The sequence below is a fragment of the Rattus norvegicus genome, chromosome 13, assembly GCF_021556685.1.
Source record: "Rattus norvegicus strain SHRSP/BbbUtx chromosome 13, alternate assembly SHRSP_T2T, whole genome shotgun sequence".
Classification (NCBI taxonomy): Eukaryota; Metazoa; Chordata; class Mammalia; order Rodentia; family Muridae; genus Rattus; species Rattus norvegicus.
Window position 1 is genome coordinate 106,353,275 of NC_141546.1, and position 16,287 is coordinate 106,369,561.

General features: G+C 47.4%; 1 protein-coding gene across 3 annotated transcripts in view; it reads left to right on the forward strand.

The window, feature by feature from the left end:
- Kcnh1 (potassium voltage-gated channel subfamily H member 1) overlaps positions 1 to 16,287 on the forward strand; it is a 302,521-nt gene that overhangs the window by 38,832 nt on the left and 247,402 nt on the right. For all 3 annotated transcript variants that reach the window (XR_015635384.1, XM_087581588.1, NM_031742.3), the window contains exons 4-5: positions 4,636 to 4,764; positions 9,353 to 9,471. Coding sequence is in view for 2 of the 3 variants with exons in the window: in XM_087581588.1 (XP_087437714.1) it covers positions 4,636 to 4,764; positions 9,353 to 9,471 (248 nt within the window). In the remaining variant the exon portion in view is untranslated. The remainder of the gene's footprint in view (positions 1 to 4,635; positions 4,765 to 9,352; positions 9,472 to 16,287) is intronic.

Consider the following 16,287-nt stretch of genomic DNA (forward strand, 5'->3'; position numbering starts at 1 on the left):
CCCCAAGGCCATGCTTACACCTTTATTTTTCTATCCCAGTCGAATTCCAGTTTATTAAGCTCTCAGGAAAAGCACACGAAGCCCTACCATGATTCTGACTGAAACTGCATTCTATTTATCCATTGAGCAGGAGGTCTGACATCTCACCCAGCTGTACTCTCACCTACAAATGGCGTCACTCCTTTCAGTTATTTAGATTTTGCTTTATGCTCTCTAATTATGTGGAGGGCTAAGGGTTGGTTTTCCTAGTTTTCTCCTTGCTGCCTCCCATTTCTGTATTTAATATTTGTCTTAGTGGAAGTTAGCCCTAGACCCAACAGTCTGTTCCTGCAGAGGCTGCTGGTCCTAAGTCCTGTTTCTAGGCCCAGCATGATGCAGCTCTTCCCAAGAGCCGCTCAAAGTGGCTCGGTCTGTTCTGCTGCTGTTGAATGTAATTGGAGGCACAGAGGTCGGGTTATACCTAAGGAGGCCCGAAAAGGGTGATGGGAGCCCAGACATCTCTCTCTCACACATCAAAGCCAGTGTCACGTTATCTGGCTACTAGAGTTGAGGACTTACCAGGACCAGGTCACGTGGTAGGGATGTTACTTCTTTAGACATGAGAATCAGAGCTAATAAGGTCTGTGACCTGGAACTCACCGTCTTGACCATCCTTTCCCAGCAGCAGCAGCAGCAGCTGCCTCTCCACTGGCAACACTACCAGGTTCTGCCTTCCTAGGCTTGCACATCTATCTTCCTTAGCATAGCAGTGGGGCATCAAATGTTTGCTTGTCTCTGCAGTGCTTATCTGGGCTCTGATATGTCCTGGCCTGAATCATGATAGGGTAGTCCTGCTGCATTTCTGGGTTCTGAGGCCTCCAGAACCCATGTGATCTGGCTTCTGCCAGCAGGAAGACCAACCTGACTCTCCTTAGGCCCTCCAGACAGGGAGAAGTGAGCCTGGATGGTGGGACTCCAGGCTCTAGAAGGTTCATTTCTACGTGAAGCAACTCTTTCTTTCATCTGTTGAGAGTCTGAGTGTTGTTGCACTAGATGAAAATGCTTTTCTGTGAGGAGGGACAGGGTTGGATTCTCTGGTCCATGCTGGAAGAATCCGGTTCTTTTTGGAACATTTCCAGACTTGAAAAGTCAATCCATTCCACTTGCTTTCTTAGTGATAGTTTGGGATGGAGGTAGGCCCGAGTGTCTTGGAAGACACTGCCCTAGAACTGATGTCTTGAGCCCCAGTCATCGGTCCTAGAGCATCCACCCTTCTAGTTTGCTGCACAGCTAAGCGATGGTGACTGCCTGGTCTACAACATACCACTGGGACGGGCATGCAGGGAAGGTAGATGGGGATAGTAGGTCGAGATTCCTGTCCACACACTGGACTATGGTCTATTCAAGGAAGAAGTCTCCAGAGTTGTTATGTTTTGGGGGAGGGCATTTCCATGTCCATCATCAGAACCAACTGAGATGTAGGAATTCAGCTGTGGAGATGAAAAAATGTCACCGTCGTGACTGAGAAGGCTGATCCTGTGGTTGCAGATTGTGTTTGTGGGAAAGGTTTCAGCCCTGCAGGTACACAGACTTATCTACCCATCACAGGTAACACCAGAGAATTGTAGGCCTCTCCTCCCACCAGCCATCACCCTGTCCTTTCTGTTCCTCCCACTGTTTATAAAACGGGGAGCAGAATGAAGAGGAGTTAGTGTCTCCTAAATTACCAATCTACGAGGAAAGGCCTTGAGGTCACACGGACAGAAATACCTCCAATGGAAATCGCACACCAGGAAAAGGAGGTTCCTCCCTCCTTACCAGACCTGGAGATCACCTTGGGATGAACTCCAAGGCAATGTGAACTTTTGATGCCAGCTCTCTAGGCAGATGGGAGGGGGTGGGGTTGGCCATCAGAACGATGTGTAATCAGGGGCATTTGTTTCTAGAACAGATAGCTGGGTGGAGAGGGCACACAGCTTACACAGGTGGCTCTGTTGAAATGAGAGGAAGTCATGATGAGCTTGATCTGTGGGAGAGTGGCAAAGGCTCCCCAATATGGTGGATCTCAAGACCTCAGAGTCCTGGGTTCTCACAAGCCTTGGCAGTTGGGATATAACAGATAGGTGGTACAGCCCTGCTGAATGCGCCAGAGACAGGGCCCAGCTGGTTCTAGCAGTACAGATGAGGCTTGGAGGACCAGACTGAAGCCTCAGGAAGCTGGGCTAGGAGGATGGAGAGGTGAGGCTTCCAGTCTCCTCACAGATGTGTCTCCTCGCATCTGGTTTGACATTAGCATGACAAAGTGGCAGTGTTCCTGATTTGGAGTTTTCTTTGGAGGAAAAGAAGGTGGTTTCCTGACTTGTTTGCTCTGGGTGGCCATCTAGAATATGGCCAGGTGTGGCATGGTGCTATCTTGCTGTCTTCAGTGCAGAAGAGTTCGGGTCCCACAGGTTCTGCAGAGGAGCCTGAAGGTGCAGTTACAGAAACCTTTTAAAACAGAGGATAATTCCAAGGTCGTATTGTTGTGATTTTGGAGTACTATTCTTTCTGTACTATGGCTTTCTTTCAAAATGTGCTTTTCTCAGGGTGGCATTATAATCTATAGGCTTTCTCAGAGCGCCGAGAAACTGGCAGTTAAAATTATACAGAGGGAAACATTCACCATGAATGTGTACTTCAGTAACTAAGATGTAGGGAGGACATAATTTCATTTGCTTGTTTTCTCAATGCTTATACATGTTAGGATTACATGTTATCCATACTTATAACATGGTATACATGTTAGGGGTATCCACACTTACATGCATGCTAAACATGTTAGGAGTATCCATGCTTACGTGCATGCTATTCACGTTAGGGGTATTCATATTTACATACATGTTATACATGTTAGGGGTATGCATACTTACATGTTATACATGTTAGGGGTATCCATACTTAACATACATGCTATACATGTTAGGGTTATCCATATTCACATACATGCTAAACATGTTAGGGGTATCCATACTTGCATGCTATACATGTTAGGGTTATCCATACTTACATACATGCTATACATGTTAGGGTTATCCATACTTACATACAGGTGAGTGATATATTCAAGTCAATTAGCTAGCTTTTATCAAGGTGAACAACTAACTCCAATGTCTGTCCGTCCAGAGGCGTGACCCTGAGATTGCATTCATTTTCTGCTCTGTTCTTAGAAATGACATGAAATGCTGAGCACAGTGCCTGGACCACAAGGCAAAATAGCTATGGACTTCATTTTGAAAATGTTACTGTCCTAATTTCATTTCTGTTGCCGTGATGCAATATCCTGACAGAAAGCAACTCTGGGGAACAGGGCTCACTTCTGCCTGTAACTCCAGGTTATGTCCATGGCTGTGGGGAAGTCAAGGCAGGAATTTCAAATACCTGGAACATCACACCCATAGTCAAGGGCAGAGAGAAACGATAGCGTGTGCACCCATTGGCTTGCTCGCTTGTGCTGAGCTTGGCTCTCCACTCAAGTAGCAGTCCAGGACTCTGTGAGGTGCCACTCATGGTAGACGAGGCCACATCAATTAACGTAATTAAGACAGTCCCCACAGATGTGCCCACAGGCCAACCCAGCATAAACACTCCCTCACTGAGACTCTCTTCTGAGGGGGAGTCTAGGTTGTATCAAGTTCTCAGACATAGTAGTCACAGCTGTAAAACAGAACACAGAATGCCTCAAGTATGAAAAAAACGTGACAGCTGCTTATGGAGTTCCTTTATGGCAGATGCTATGTAGAAGAATGTACATGCCATAGCTTTGTGTCTTCTTCTCTTTTGAAGCACAAATAGCTTGTTACTTCTTGGCGAGATGTCCTATACAAAACGAAAGGCGGTTGTTTGCTTTTACTAATTATTGTTATCTTTGGAAGCTAAAGAAAGACCATGCAGGTATTTGCAGGGTGGGGTCCTCACTAAGAAATCGGGAGAAGGGGCACGACTCAGTGCTTCTGAGGAGGACAGTAATGGTGAGAACTGGTTCACACCCTTCAGGCCAGGATAGACAGTCCTCGAAGCCTTGATGTTCGACCTCAGACCTTAATGTTACCACAGTTGAGCATGGAGTGTTTGATCTGCCTTGGCAACCTCTCCTGGTTGTTTCCTGTTTGCTGTTGTCTGGGACCTTTTTGGACTTCAGTTTGAGGGAGAAGGACTTAAAAATTCAGTGTTTGGCCCATGCTTGTTCGAGCATGTGCATAAGGCTGAAGTTTCACAAGCTTCTCATGATCAGTGAGGCTCTTTAGCCATGGAGAGAGTCTGTGGTGGTCTGCAGAGTCTACTCGGCCTGTGCTTTTTAACTGTTGTTAGTTCACCGCATCTGAGTCTCTTCCATGAGCGCTGATGATATTTTCAAGCCATTTTCTGTTTTACGAGGGTTCAGACACAGTACTTACAAGATTACGTGACTGTGAGAAAGTCTCCCACTGTGTAGTCACCCTGTACTTTTTTGTCCCAGCAAGAAAAAAGCTATGGTGAGATTCTCCCACACTGCAGGTAACGGGAACATTTAGCAGTGAGTTAATTAATATTTGTGCCTGTTCACTCCTGAGCCCTTGATTCTCTGGCCTCTCAGGTGAGGATGCAAACAGTTGACCACCCTTTTGCTGTTCCTTTCAGGGACACCTGTGTGGTTTTTTGTGAAGATCGCTCCAATCAGGAACGAACAGGATAAAGTGGTTCTGTTCCTTTGCACTTTCAGTGACATAACGGCATTCAAGCAGCCCATTGAGGACGACTCCTGCAAAGGTTCGTACCCCTGACCTGTGCAAGTGCACTCTCGTGTACCCCTGACCTGTGCAAGTGCACTCTCGTGTACCCCTGACCTGTGCAAGTGCACTCTCGTGTACCCCTGACCTGTGCAAGTGCACTCTCGTGTACCCCTGACCTGTGCAAGTGCATTCTTGCTTTTGCTACAGAGAATTTGAGGTTGCCAAGGCAATCTTCTGCAGAGATCAGGATTTAAATCTTAGTTTGTGTCAGGTGCTGTGTCATTCTGCAGTGTGCTTGGGGAAGAGAGAGAGAGAGAGAGAGAGAGAGAGAGAGAGAGAGAGAGAGAGAGAGAGAGAGAGAGAGAGAGAGAACACGCATTTGGTAAAGCATTTAAAAACTCACCGTTCCATAGTTACAGTTGGATGGAAGAAGGCAGCCCAGCACGTCTCACCTCATGGGGACTTCCAGGTTTTCTTCCCTTTCCTTCCATCCCTTCCCCCACTGGAGACTGAACCCACGGCCCTGTGCACGCCAGGCAATTACTTCCACCAGGCTATGAAGCACCTGACGGGTTTCACAGTTGCCCACACGGGGCAGGCAGGATGGCTTACCTGACTTTCTTGTGGATATCTTTGGGCCTGACTTGTGGATGGTTGCAGACTCTTTAGATTAAAAACTAGAAGTGAGGGAGCAATGAACATGGGGGACGGGGAGGTGGGCCAGAAAACCGAGATGTTGGTAATTGGCTGTGTGTCTGCTACGTTCTTGAAACCAAAAAGTGGGCTGAATGTACTTATCTGAGCAGTCACACAGCCACCCAGTACCATGCTCCGAACCACACCTATGTGTCTACGTGAGACTTACGTGTGCCTGGTCGAATCACATCTGCGGCTGGTCAGTTGATAGGCAGTCATCACTGAAGCCAGGGGCTAGAGTAACATTTCGTAGGGGTCATTTGATCAGCCGAACAGCCTTAGGTTTTAGCCGGACTGGGGTAGCCAGACCATGGGTGTGCATTGTTTGGAAAGCACTGGAGGCTTTGGAAAGGCGCCTGCAGGATGGCTGGGCGAGCTAGGCTCCTGCACTAGCTCACTGGGGTAGCAGACAGTGGGCGTCAGTCATTGTTTCACACCCTCTCCTGCAGTTGGCATTCAGTCAGCCATGAACCCAGCAGTGCTTCACGTAGCCCAGCTACCTGGCTCTGTGGTTGGCTTTCTCCTCCAGTGCTCCGCTCTCGAGGCTCCCTGGGGTGTAGCTGAGCCGTGCCAGTGGAGTCCAGGGGAGAGACAGCCTGGCACTTCTTACCCTAGATGTGACAAAGACAACGTTAAAGAAGCAGCGTAGGGGAAAGAAGCCTGGTTTGGGCCATGTCAAAGTGTTTTCTACGGAGATGCGGTGGTGTGTAGCTGTTGTTGTTGTTATTAATATTAATAATATTATTATTCTGGTAGGAAAGGCATACCCTTCTGAGAGTGCTTCTCATCCAGATCCACAGAATTCATGAGTCAGTGTGGTGGTGGGAGACTCTCTCAGGTCCATTTTCCACGAGTCATGGGCTCCATTTATTTAGCCTAACCTGCTCCCATGGTGCATTGTGTTGCTGATGAGAATCTCGGTGTACACAGCAGTGCATTCCCTGCCGCCCACCCCAACTATTCCAGTAGCCAAGGTAACTTCTTGTAGCGTGTCAAACCTATTTTGTCAATGAAATGACACAAGTAACATGTGGCTTTATTTGTAGGCAATCTAGAACACACACATACACAACACATATTCACATGTAAACACCTATGCAGAAACATACATCTTTACATATGCACACATACATGCAATATATGCAAGTGCACATATGTATAGATATCCCACCACATACACATACATGCACACACATGTCTAAACACATATACATGCTCACACACATTAGCTTTCAATGTGGGAATCCTGGTAGGGAACCCAGCTTCATGCTACCTGGAAGTCCAATGCTGTATTCTGATTCTCACACTTCCTCTGTCACAATATGTATACCCCGCTGTGGTGTGGTGGTGGCCTGCTCGGGACAAAGTCAGATTTCATATTAGCCTGTTTATGATGGAAAAGCCTGGGAGTTGGTGAGACCTCCTGAATTGTCAGGCTGTAAACTTCAGTTCTGACTGCAAGGATCTGACGCAGATGCTACCGTGTGGCTGGACTGCTCTGACGTGGGTTTGCTTTCTGGAGATATGCTCTTGGTTCAATCTCCCTGACCCTGCTGTGTTTTCAGTTCAGTGCCTCGGTCAGCAGCAAGTCTTCAGCTTCCTGCTCTCCAGGGCTTGTTTAGAACTCACGTATGAACTAGACTGGAAGCGAGGAGAAGGTAACACACAGAAAGCTCCCCAGTAGCCTCAAGGACATAGCCTACTATCTGATTAGTTCTTTAAGTCATGTTTGTTCAAATTGTATTTCAAATTTCTTGGCCTTGGCTGTGTACTTCCCAATCTGAGTACCTGGGTGGCGTGGGATGCGCCCTGGGAGTGGTTCAGGAAGCCTGCTTGTGCCTAATATCTCTCTCTGAATAACTAACATACAGATGTCAAACCACCAGCTAATAGAGAGTTGACTATTTTGCCTGGAGTCCCCAGCACTACTGTTGGGGTCTGGGCTGGGTCCCTAGACTCCCTTTATTCCCTTTATCTCTGTGGCACCTTCCTCCTTCATTCTGCTGTCCACTTTGACCAATTTCCTAACTCTGACTAAAGTGCCACACACGTGCCACACACACGCCACTGAGCAGGGACTAAAGGTCAAGCAGGGCTGTCTGTTGGATAACCGGCGGGTGGGTAATGGCTGGGCTCTGAGAGGAATACCTCATGGTCCAACTGTTGCTCTGTCTCCCTCCGCTTCTTGCGTGGAAGGCAGGCGGCAAAGCCGTTGCTTTCCTCTCAGTGGAGCTTGAGGCTTGAGCAGACGTGAAGTGTGGGCTTTGGCTACCGCTTCTCCATTGCTCGCAAGGACGAGTCACCCACCCTCTTGCTTTCTTGTAACTTGTGGCAAAGGTGTAGGCCCACCTGTCTATTTGAACCTGACCAGAGGTGGTGTACGAGGAAAGGGAGAGCCAAGATTACAATTCTGGGGGATGAGGGCTCCTTCCTGGGCACGCCAATGAGATGCTCTTGAGTCAGACACAGTACAGTCTTTCTGCTGCCAGTGCTCACAGAGAGGAGAAGCCGCTGAAGCTAACCTCAGTAACTGTAGTTACGGGAGCTGCTTAAGCAGCCGTCGTAGACTTTTCACGTTTGCACATTGATGGGGGAAATATTGGAAGGGACCTTTTAGGGCGCAGACAGTGTTGCACGCGGGCTACTCATGTGTATCCACTGTTCAGTGTCAGTGTTGCTCTGAGGTAAAGGAGAACCTGTCTCTGAAAGAGATATTTAAAAGTCCCAGTCCACAGTTCCCGTGGCATATCCCACTGAACTCAGTCAGATGTCAGTGCCCCCTGCAGGCTGTCCCTCCTGCTGACCTGAGTGGAGCTCCAACAGCCCAGCCACCTTGCTGCAGGGATCTGCATCCCTCTTCCTGGCACGCGGTGGTGGGGATGTGTAGATAACATTGTATTCATCGACACCTGGTGCTTCTGGAGCAAAGTAAGAGCCTGTTTGCTTGTCATATTGACCAAAGCTCTTCAGATCAAAGACTTTTAAAGTTATAGGAAAACCCCGGCACTCCTCCCTTGTCCCACAGTCCTCTGGACTCTAGGTCAGTCCTGGGAAGGTGCTCCAGGGTGAAACTTAGAAGACACAGTTTCTGTGGAAGGTGCCGACTATTTCTAGAGGCCGAGGGATGGGGATTAGTCAGTTGCCTCCTCTCAGCGTCACAGACAGTAACACTTGCACGCTTTGCTTATTTGCTGTGCACCGGAACACGTGTGTTTGGAGATTCTGGTCTTGAGACCTGACAAGCTTTCAGAGGTCTCATGGGACAGCTGCCTGGTCAAAACCTTGATTCAGATGTTGCCTGTTGTATTTGGGGGGACTTTAAGGGCAGCCAGGATTGTTTAGACTTTTTAGATTCTCAGAAACACCTGTCCTCCATGACCTTCTCCTCACCATAAAGATAAAATCAGCCTTTACCTTCCCTAGATGCTGGTTATTCATTTCCCGGTCTTGGGCAAGGCAGTGCAATGCTGGGTAGTTTGTAGCTCAGTTTCTGCAAGATCAGAGGATGGAGGAGTTGAGACGACCCTGAGGAGAGTTGTCCAAGGCAGAGAACCATCCCTGTCATTTGGTGTGAGTCCAGGGAAGAGCGTTGCCCAGAGGAGAAGTCTGCACTCTAGATACTTTCTCCCAAAGCACTCCAGGCTTCCTTTCCTCATTGGTAGAGTTCCCCGAAACTGCTCTACTGTGTCTCAAGGCTGCGATCAGAATGGACCTCAGGTGTGTTAGAAAAGCAAGTTGCCGCTTAAAGCTCGATACTTCTGGGTTCTTTTCTGAGCAGCTGGTCTTGCTTGCCTTCAGGCATGTGAGATGCTCTCATCAGAGCTCCAGACGGCCTCAGTCATTGTCCTGTGGTGTTGCTGGATGAGAATGCCCGTGTTCTCTTAGTGTGTGTGGCTGACCTTGTCTTTGTGTTCTTCTGCCTGCTTCAGGTTGGGGGAAGTTTGCTCGACTGACGAGAGCTCTGACAAGCAGCAGGGGAGTCCTGCAGCAGCTGGCCCCCAGTGTGCAGAAGGGTGAGAATGTTCACAAGCACTCGCGCCTGGCAGAGGTAAGGGTGGGTGTAGCCCATCAGCCTTACTTCCTGGGGGTGTGTGTGCTGAGAATATGGCATGGCGTAGAGATGCTGTGCCTGTATGAAAGGGGACCTTTGGGACCTCCAGCCTCTGAGCTGGCACTTTGGTTTGTCTAGGCTCCATAAAGCATGCTGTATAAAACGGGGAAGGGATCCACCTGCTTTGATCCTCACACTTTGGTATGTGTAAAGGCAGGCTAGAGACAGCCCTGTGTTCAGACTCGCCAGAGATTACAGGCATCAGTTCGCATTTAGGACACGGCAAAGAGCTGGAAGTGCTTCTCATTTGTAAAGGATGCCATTAAAATTTTTATAAGTCATAGACAATTTTGTTATTTGAGCAATGCAGACTATTCAAGGAAAACACGAGACAAGAACCAAAAGGAAGGAGATAAAAATCCCCCGTGATCTCTGGCCATATAGCAGCATTTTATTCTTTGTGTGTTTAATACTTTCCTTATGTACATTCCACTTCCTGAGGAGGAAAACTCCACAAGCAAATGTTATGGGATTGAGCCCTGTCTGAGAATGACTGTGTCTTCCTTTCTTTACTTTATATATCTACAAATCCCTTTGCAGGTTAGTAAATGTTCTTTAAGTTGTTGATCTAATAACCTCTGACATTAGGACCAATTGAGGAGGTGGTATTCTTCCCTTTGCTGGAGTGTGTGAAGGGCCCGACACCACGAGAAGTGTCTGTCAGGCTTAATGCACCCTCATCTCCACACACCACCTTCAGTCAGGCCTGATCTTCACTCTCAGTGAGATTCTCCGGATCTTCATGCCTCATCAGCAAACCTCCGTCTTAGCGTAAATTTGTCAGCGTAAGCTCTCAATTTGCCTGGAGATAGCGAGTCAGCTTTTGAGCAGTGGTTAAAGGTATCGCCCTACTGGCCTAACCTCCGTCTTCCAGTTTTGCTAAGGGAGAAGTTCTCAGCATTCTGAGCTCCTGTGTGTGCCCTGCACATGTTTGTGCAGTGTGTGCTGGGTAAGTTTATAACACAGGCACCATAGGAGCTTTGGTAACTTTTTCCAAAAGTGGGAACATGTGGCTTGTTGAAGGAAGTCATTTGGATGGCGGCAACAACTTTTGATTTTGTCATGATGTTTCTTAGCCTATGACTAAAAGATTACTAAACAAGGGTTTGCAGTTCACAGATGAGTTTTCTCTGTTTCTTCTTGTGGGTGATGTCCCTGCTCACCGTGGCACAGTCTTTCTTGCTTCTGTGCTGTTTCTTTTATGTATGTCATAGGCTGGCTCTGCCCATTGGTGTCTAAGTGTCAACTCTTTCTTTGTAAATCTTTGCTTAAATACCGTTTCTCCAAGCAGCAGTCAGGATTTTACTTGAGAAATAGCTAAGAGATTTACCACAAGGAGCTAACCTGTATGATTGTGGCGTTTGGTGATACAAGTCCCAGATCCCTATGACTGGTCAGCAGACTAGGTCCTCTCAGGAGGCGACAGAGTTCATGGGTAAAATCCTTCTCTAGAACGTGGGTGCTCAGCTCACTTTCTCCTTGTAATTCACTCTGAGATCTCAGCCCATCCCAGGTGGGTCTTTCTCATTTCACTCTCTGGAACCCCTTTCACAGACACACGGACAGATGTGTCTCTGGGTGATTCTCAAGCCTGTCAAATTGACAGTCATGATGAGCTGTCGTGTCAGGAGCTCAGCCTTCTGCTTTTGAGGCCTTTCCTCAGGTTGTGTGAGTCCTGTCACATTCCAGAGGGCATCACCTTCCCCTCGTTAACTGGCTAGATGTCGATGAGGTAGAGGCACGTACTTCACAGGAACACTTAAACCTGTGTTTTCTTGACAACCGGCTGCCAGGGCTTAGCTGAGCAGGCACAGAAGTAACTTTCTGTTCCCCTGTCAGTGGCATGCTCACAAATTTCCTTAAGCCACACCGATAAAGTCACACTTTTGTATTTTATGGTCCTTGTCCCATGCTCAGTGTAGGACACCACTCTTACCCAGAAAGGGACACTGCATCTTCAGTAATGCTGACTCTGCTCACTTATTTCCATATGAGAGCATGCATGGGTGTACGTGCAGGTGCATGTGCCTGTATGCAAGCTCAGGTGACTGAAAAGGATATGGAGGGTCCTCTGACACTTCCTCCTAGTCTTTTGAGTCAGGGCCTCTCCTTAAACCTAGGTCTTACATCTTCCTACCTGAGTTAGAAGCCAGCGAGTCCCAGCATCCTTCTGTGTCTCCCTGCCTTACACTTGGTGCTGTGGGCTTGCGGCTAATGGCTGGTACGGTACCTAAGTGCCGGGATTGGAACTCTGCTCCTCAGCACAACTGTTCTTATCACCGAGTCATCCCTTCACCCCCAAGCCTACTTCTTTGCTGCGTTTGTTGCTTGAGGTGGATCCTAAGCTTTTAGAACCCAGCAGCACTTAGATGCTGCTCTGTGGTGTTCCTTAGTTTGTAGAAATTGATTTACAAAGAAGGACATGATCTAGTATCTTGTCTACCTGTCTGGTCCCCTTGGTTCCAAAATGAGGCAAGAATCCAGGACTTGTTCTAGGGCAAGGTTCAGCTGGCGACTTAGTAATTTTATTCATCTTTTCAATATAGATTAATTTTAGGTTTTGTTGATTTTTCTCTGCTGACTTTGTTTGTTTTTCCCCCCATTTTCCACTTCATTGTTTTCTGTCTAGATTTAGTGATTTATTTTAGTTTTCTTACTTTTGATTTAATTTTCTCTGTCTAGTTTCTTAAAGCAGATGTTTTGATTTCTGATTTTGATCTTTCTTTTCTAATACCTTAAACTATCAGAAATTTCCCTCTATCAAAACATGTTTTGCCTTTAGCTAAAATATGTTTTCATTTAGTTAAAAACACACCTTGATTTATTTATGTATGCGTGTCTGTGTGGGTGCACACATCCATGCACACTTAGAGGCCAGAGGAGGACATCAGGTGTCCCGCTGTGTTACTTCCTACCTTCTTCCTTTGAGACAAGGCCTCTCACTGAATCTGGAGCTAGCCTGGTGACCAGCAAGCCACAGCAATCCTCCTGCCTCTACCCCTGGCATGCTGGTGCTACAGGGGTGTGTGTGGCCACACCCAGATTTTTATGTGGGTGCTGTAGGTTTGAACTCAGGACCTCATGCTTGCAAAGCAGGTGCTCTTACCAGCCGGGGCCATCTCCCAGGCCTCCTCACGGTGCTTGCCTCACAGACTTAGATTCTGTCATTAGGCGCCTGTGTAGCATTGTTATGTGTCCTTGGAGAACTGGCTCCCTGGGCCTTGATGAAGTTTGCGCTGATGTAGCTACCCTGCTTTCATTAGATTAGTAGTAGCACACATATCCTTCCCCATCTTGTCTCCATTGCATACTTAATTCTGGGCTGCAGACGGCGTGTGGCTGGATGGCTGGATTGATTTTTTTTTTAAACCAACCTGACAAGCTAGGCCTAATGTGATTACCAAAGCCCAGGCCCCTGGCTGTAGTAGCTCTGTTTCTCTGTTCACTGCCCTTGGTCTTTGCTGCTGTGGTGTTGTCTGCTCTTTTCTTTCTTGTCTTGGTGCCTGAGTGTGGTATATGTGTACATGTTGGGGTGTGTGTGTGTGTGTGTGTGTGTGTGTATGTGTGTGTGTATGGTGTGTGTGGTGTGTGTGTGTGTCTGTGTGTGTGGTGTGTGTGTCTATGTGTGTATGCGTGTGTGTGTGTCTGTGTGTCTGTGTGTCTGTGTGTCTCTCTGTGTGTGTGCGTGTGTGTGTGTGTGTGTGTGTGTGTGTGTGTGTGTGTGCACGTTAGTTAGAAATCAAGGTCAGGTATTGTCCTTAGTGACTCTAGGCATTGTTTTTGAGACAGGGTCTCTCACTGAACATGGCGCTCTCTGATTACATATGGGTTGTCTGGTTATGAGCTGCATGAATCCACACTCTGTCTCCTCAGCACTGAGGTGACAGGCATGGCTGCTGCATTCGCTCGGCTTTCTACAAAGGGGCCGGGGTCCTGACTCAGGTTCTCTTGCATAGCAATCATGTTGCCGATTGAGCTATCTCCTCAGCCAGAAATCGTGTTTCTTTTAATTCTGTTTTTTTAGTGGTTGCCCTGGGAGTTTGCAATTCATCAATCTAGCCACACAATACCATACTGTTTCCTAGGTAGTGAAAATACATTCTAGTAACTACACGCCCCAGTGTTCTGTTCCACGGACCATTGCTTTCCTTTGTGTCATTTATAAATGTACTTCTACCATTACAGTCAAATACATTGTCATTAGTACTTTTACCGTATGTGTGTATGAATGAGTGTATGTATATATGTGTTATGCATGTATGTATTAGGTATGTATGTGTTGCAGTTCGAGGAACTCATGGGAGGCAATTTTCTCCTTCCACCAGGCAGATCTTAGGGACCAAACTCAGGTCATCAGACTTAGTGACCGGTGCCTTTACCCACTGAACAATCTTGCCTACCCACATTGCTCTTATTTTGATCAAACTCCCATGCTAGATATCTAATAATAACAAGATGGAGCACGTTTACCTTTATTGCCTCTCTGGGAGTCTTCCAATCTGTAAGTACCTCTGGAGTAGGGCTGGACCATTTTCCTTCTGTGTAGGGAGCTTCACCTCCTCTAGTATGAAGACTTGGTATGGGTCTCTCCTGTGAGACCCATCCACTATTGTCTGAGGGAATCTCTGTTTCTCCTTCACTTTGGGGGGTGATTTCATGAGGTGCAGATATGGAGGTGGTGTGCATTTTCTGTGTGCACACATACCTTCTGCTTGCTTGGTTCTGAGATGTTGGTGTTTCTTATCTTTATGTCTCTGAAGGTTCCTGCTAATTGTCAGCTCAGCAGGATCTAAAGTCCCCTGGGAAGTCTCTGAGCATGCCTCTCGGGGATTATCTAGATTGTGTTAATTGATGTGGGAAGACCTGTCCACTGTGGGTGGTACCATTCCCTGGCTGGGATCCTGGATGTATGAATGGACAAGGAGAGCTGGGCAGTAGCAAGCATTCAAGTCCTCTCTAGGTTGTGGTTATAGGAGCCATGTAACAAGCTGCTTTAGACTCTTGTCACCTTCAGTCCCCTGCCATGGTGGCTTATACATTTGAGCTGTGAAACAGAATAACCCGCTTTTTCTGAGTTACTTTTGTCTGAATATTTTATCACAGCAACAGAAAAGGCACCAAGACAGTTGTGATAATTTTGTCTATGACTCCTCTCAGGAGTTTTGTTTGCTTTCGTTGATATTTACGTAGTTTGATGAGGTACTCCTCCATTTGTTGTGTTTGTGTGGCAACATCCTGCTTCTGGGATCTGAGATCTGTGCTTGACATCAGCGTGGTGAACCCTTGGTGCTTATTGGGGTATATGTCTTCTGTTTTGTCTCCTGGTGCTTCTGTTTCGTGCATCGACACCTTCAGTACTTATCCTAGGTTTTGGGTATTTTCTGGTTAGTTTTTCAGTACTCCTCCATTCTTTTCAATTTCTAATATTTCTAGCAGTTTATACCTGAGCTCAGAGATTTGGGATCACATCTCTGCTGAGTGCCACCTCCTAATGATCTCAGCAAATGGGTTTTCATTTTGGTTATTGTAGATTTTGATAATTAGTCTTTCTGTTTGGTTCTCTGTAGACCGGCCTTGTCTCTCTGTTCACATTGCTAATCTGTTCTCGCCTGTCGTCAATGTTACCCACCAGCCCCTTAGTGCTTTAATCACAGTTGCTTTAAATGAGCTTTTCTTTTCTTTTCTTTTTTTCTTTTTTCTTTTTCCTTCCCCATGACAGCAAGGCCAAGCCTAGTAAAGTGGTTTCTCTGGAGGTGAGGCCTTGTTGAGGAATCTTACTATTAAGGTAGCAGTCCCCCATGGCTGGATGATTTTCTGAGCTTTGTGCAAAATGGGGGACTTATCAGCGGAGCTTCCCTGCCTCTGCCTGTCTTTGTCTGGAGAGTGTCCCTGAACACAGGTGGCTGGCCTTGTCTGGCCTTGTCTGGCCTTGTCTGAAAAGTGACCTTGTAGAGGGCTCTCTGCAAGGCTGTGTAACTCAGCACACACGTCTTCCTCTGGCTTCCCACCCACAGGATAAGTAGGTACTGTATTATAACCAGTCAGCCATTCCTGCTCTCTTGATGCCATGGCCAATTAGTCTATTCCACCCATACCCCTAAAAAAGTGCTTATATACCCTATCCCTGGAACAATACAGTGCTTTCGTCTTGCTGCTTGGTCTCCAGAGGCCATTCCACCATATTTACGGCCATCTGAACCCTGGGCTCCACCTCTGTCCCCTTTGTCCTATTAGGCTGGTGGCCAAGAGCCTCTGGGGAGGAAGGGGGAGGGGCACAAGGTCTTGTTGAGAAAGACACTTGGAGCAGAGAGGTCCTTTTCCTCCTCCTCCTGACACAGAGATGGAGGCTTTTATTCTCAGATCTTTCTCATGGAGGAAACACTCAAACGTAAAGGCCTGTGACTGGGTCCTGCTGGAGTCCACCTAGATTACAGCAGTTTTTTCTGTGACAGCATGCAGCCTTGGCCTTCCCGCCTGCCTGCAGGGAGTCTCCTCAGGAACTCTGCCTTGACAGCAGACCCCCTGCCCACCTGCGTCCTCTGACGAGGTAAGAGGAGTTCACAGACGTGCAGCGTTTGCTGTGCCGTGAGAACCCAGTAAGGACTTCCATATGCCTCCCATGCAGGATTGGAAGTCAGGAGACCGTGATGCTGCTCACGGCGGAGGATGTAATCTTCAGTTTGTAGTTGACACTGCCCCGTCTTCTCAGTCAAATATCCTTGGTACAAGAGGAGCCCCGGGAAACCCCCTCCA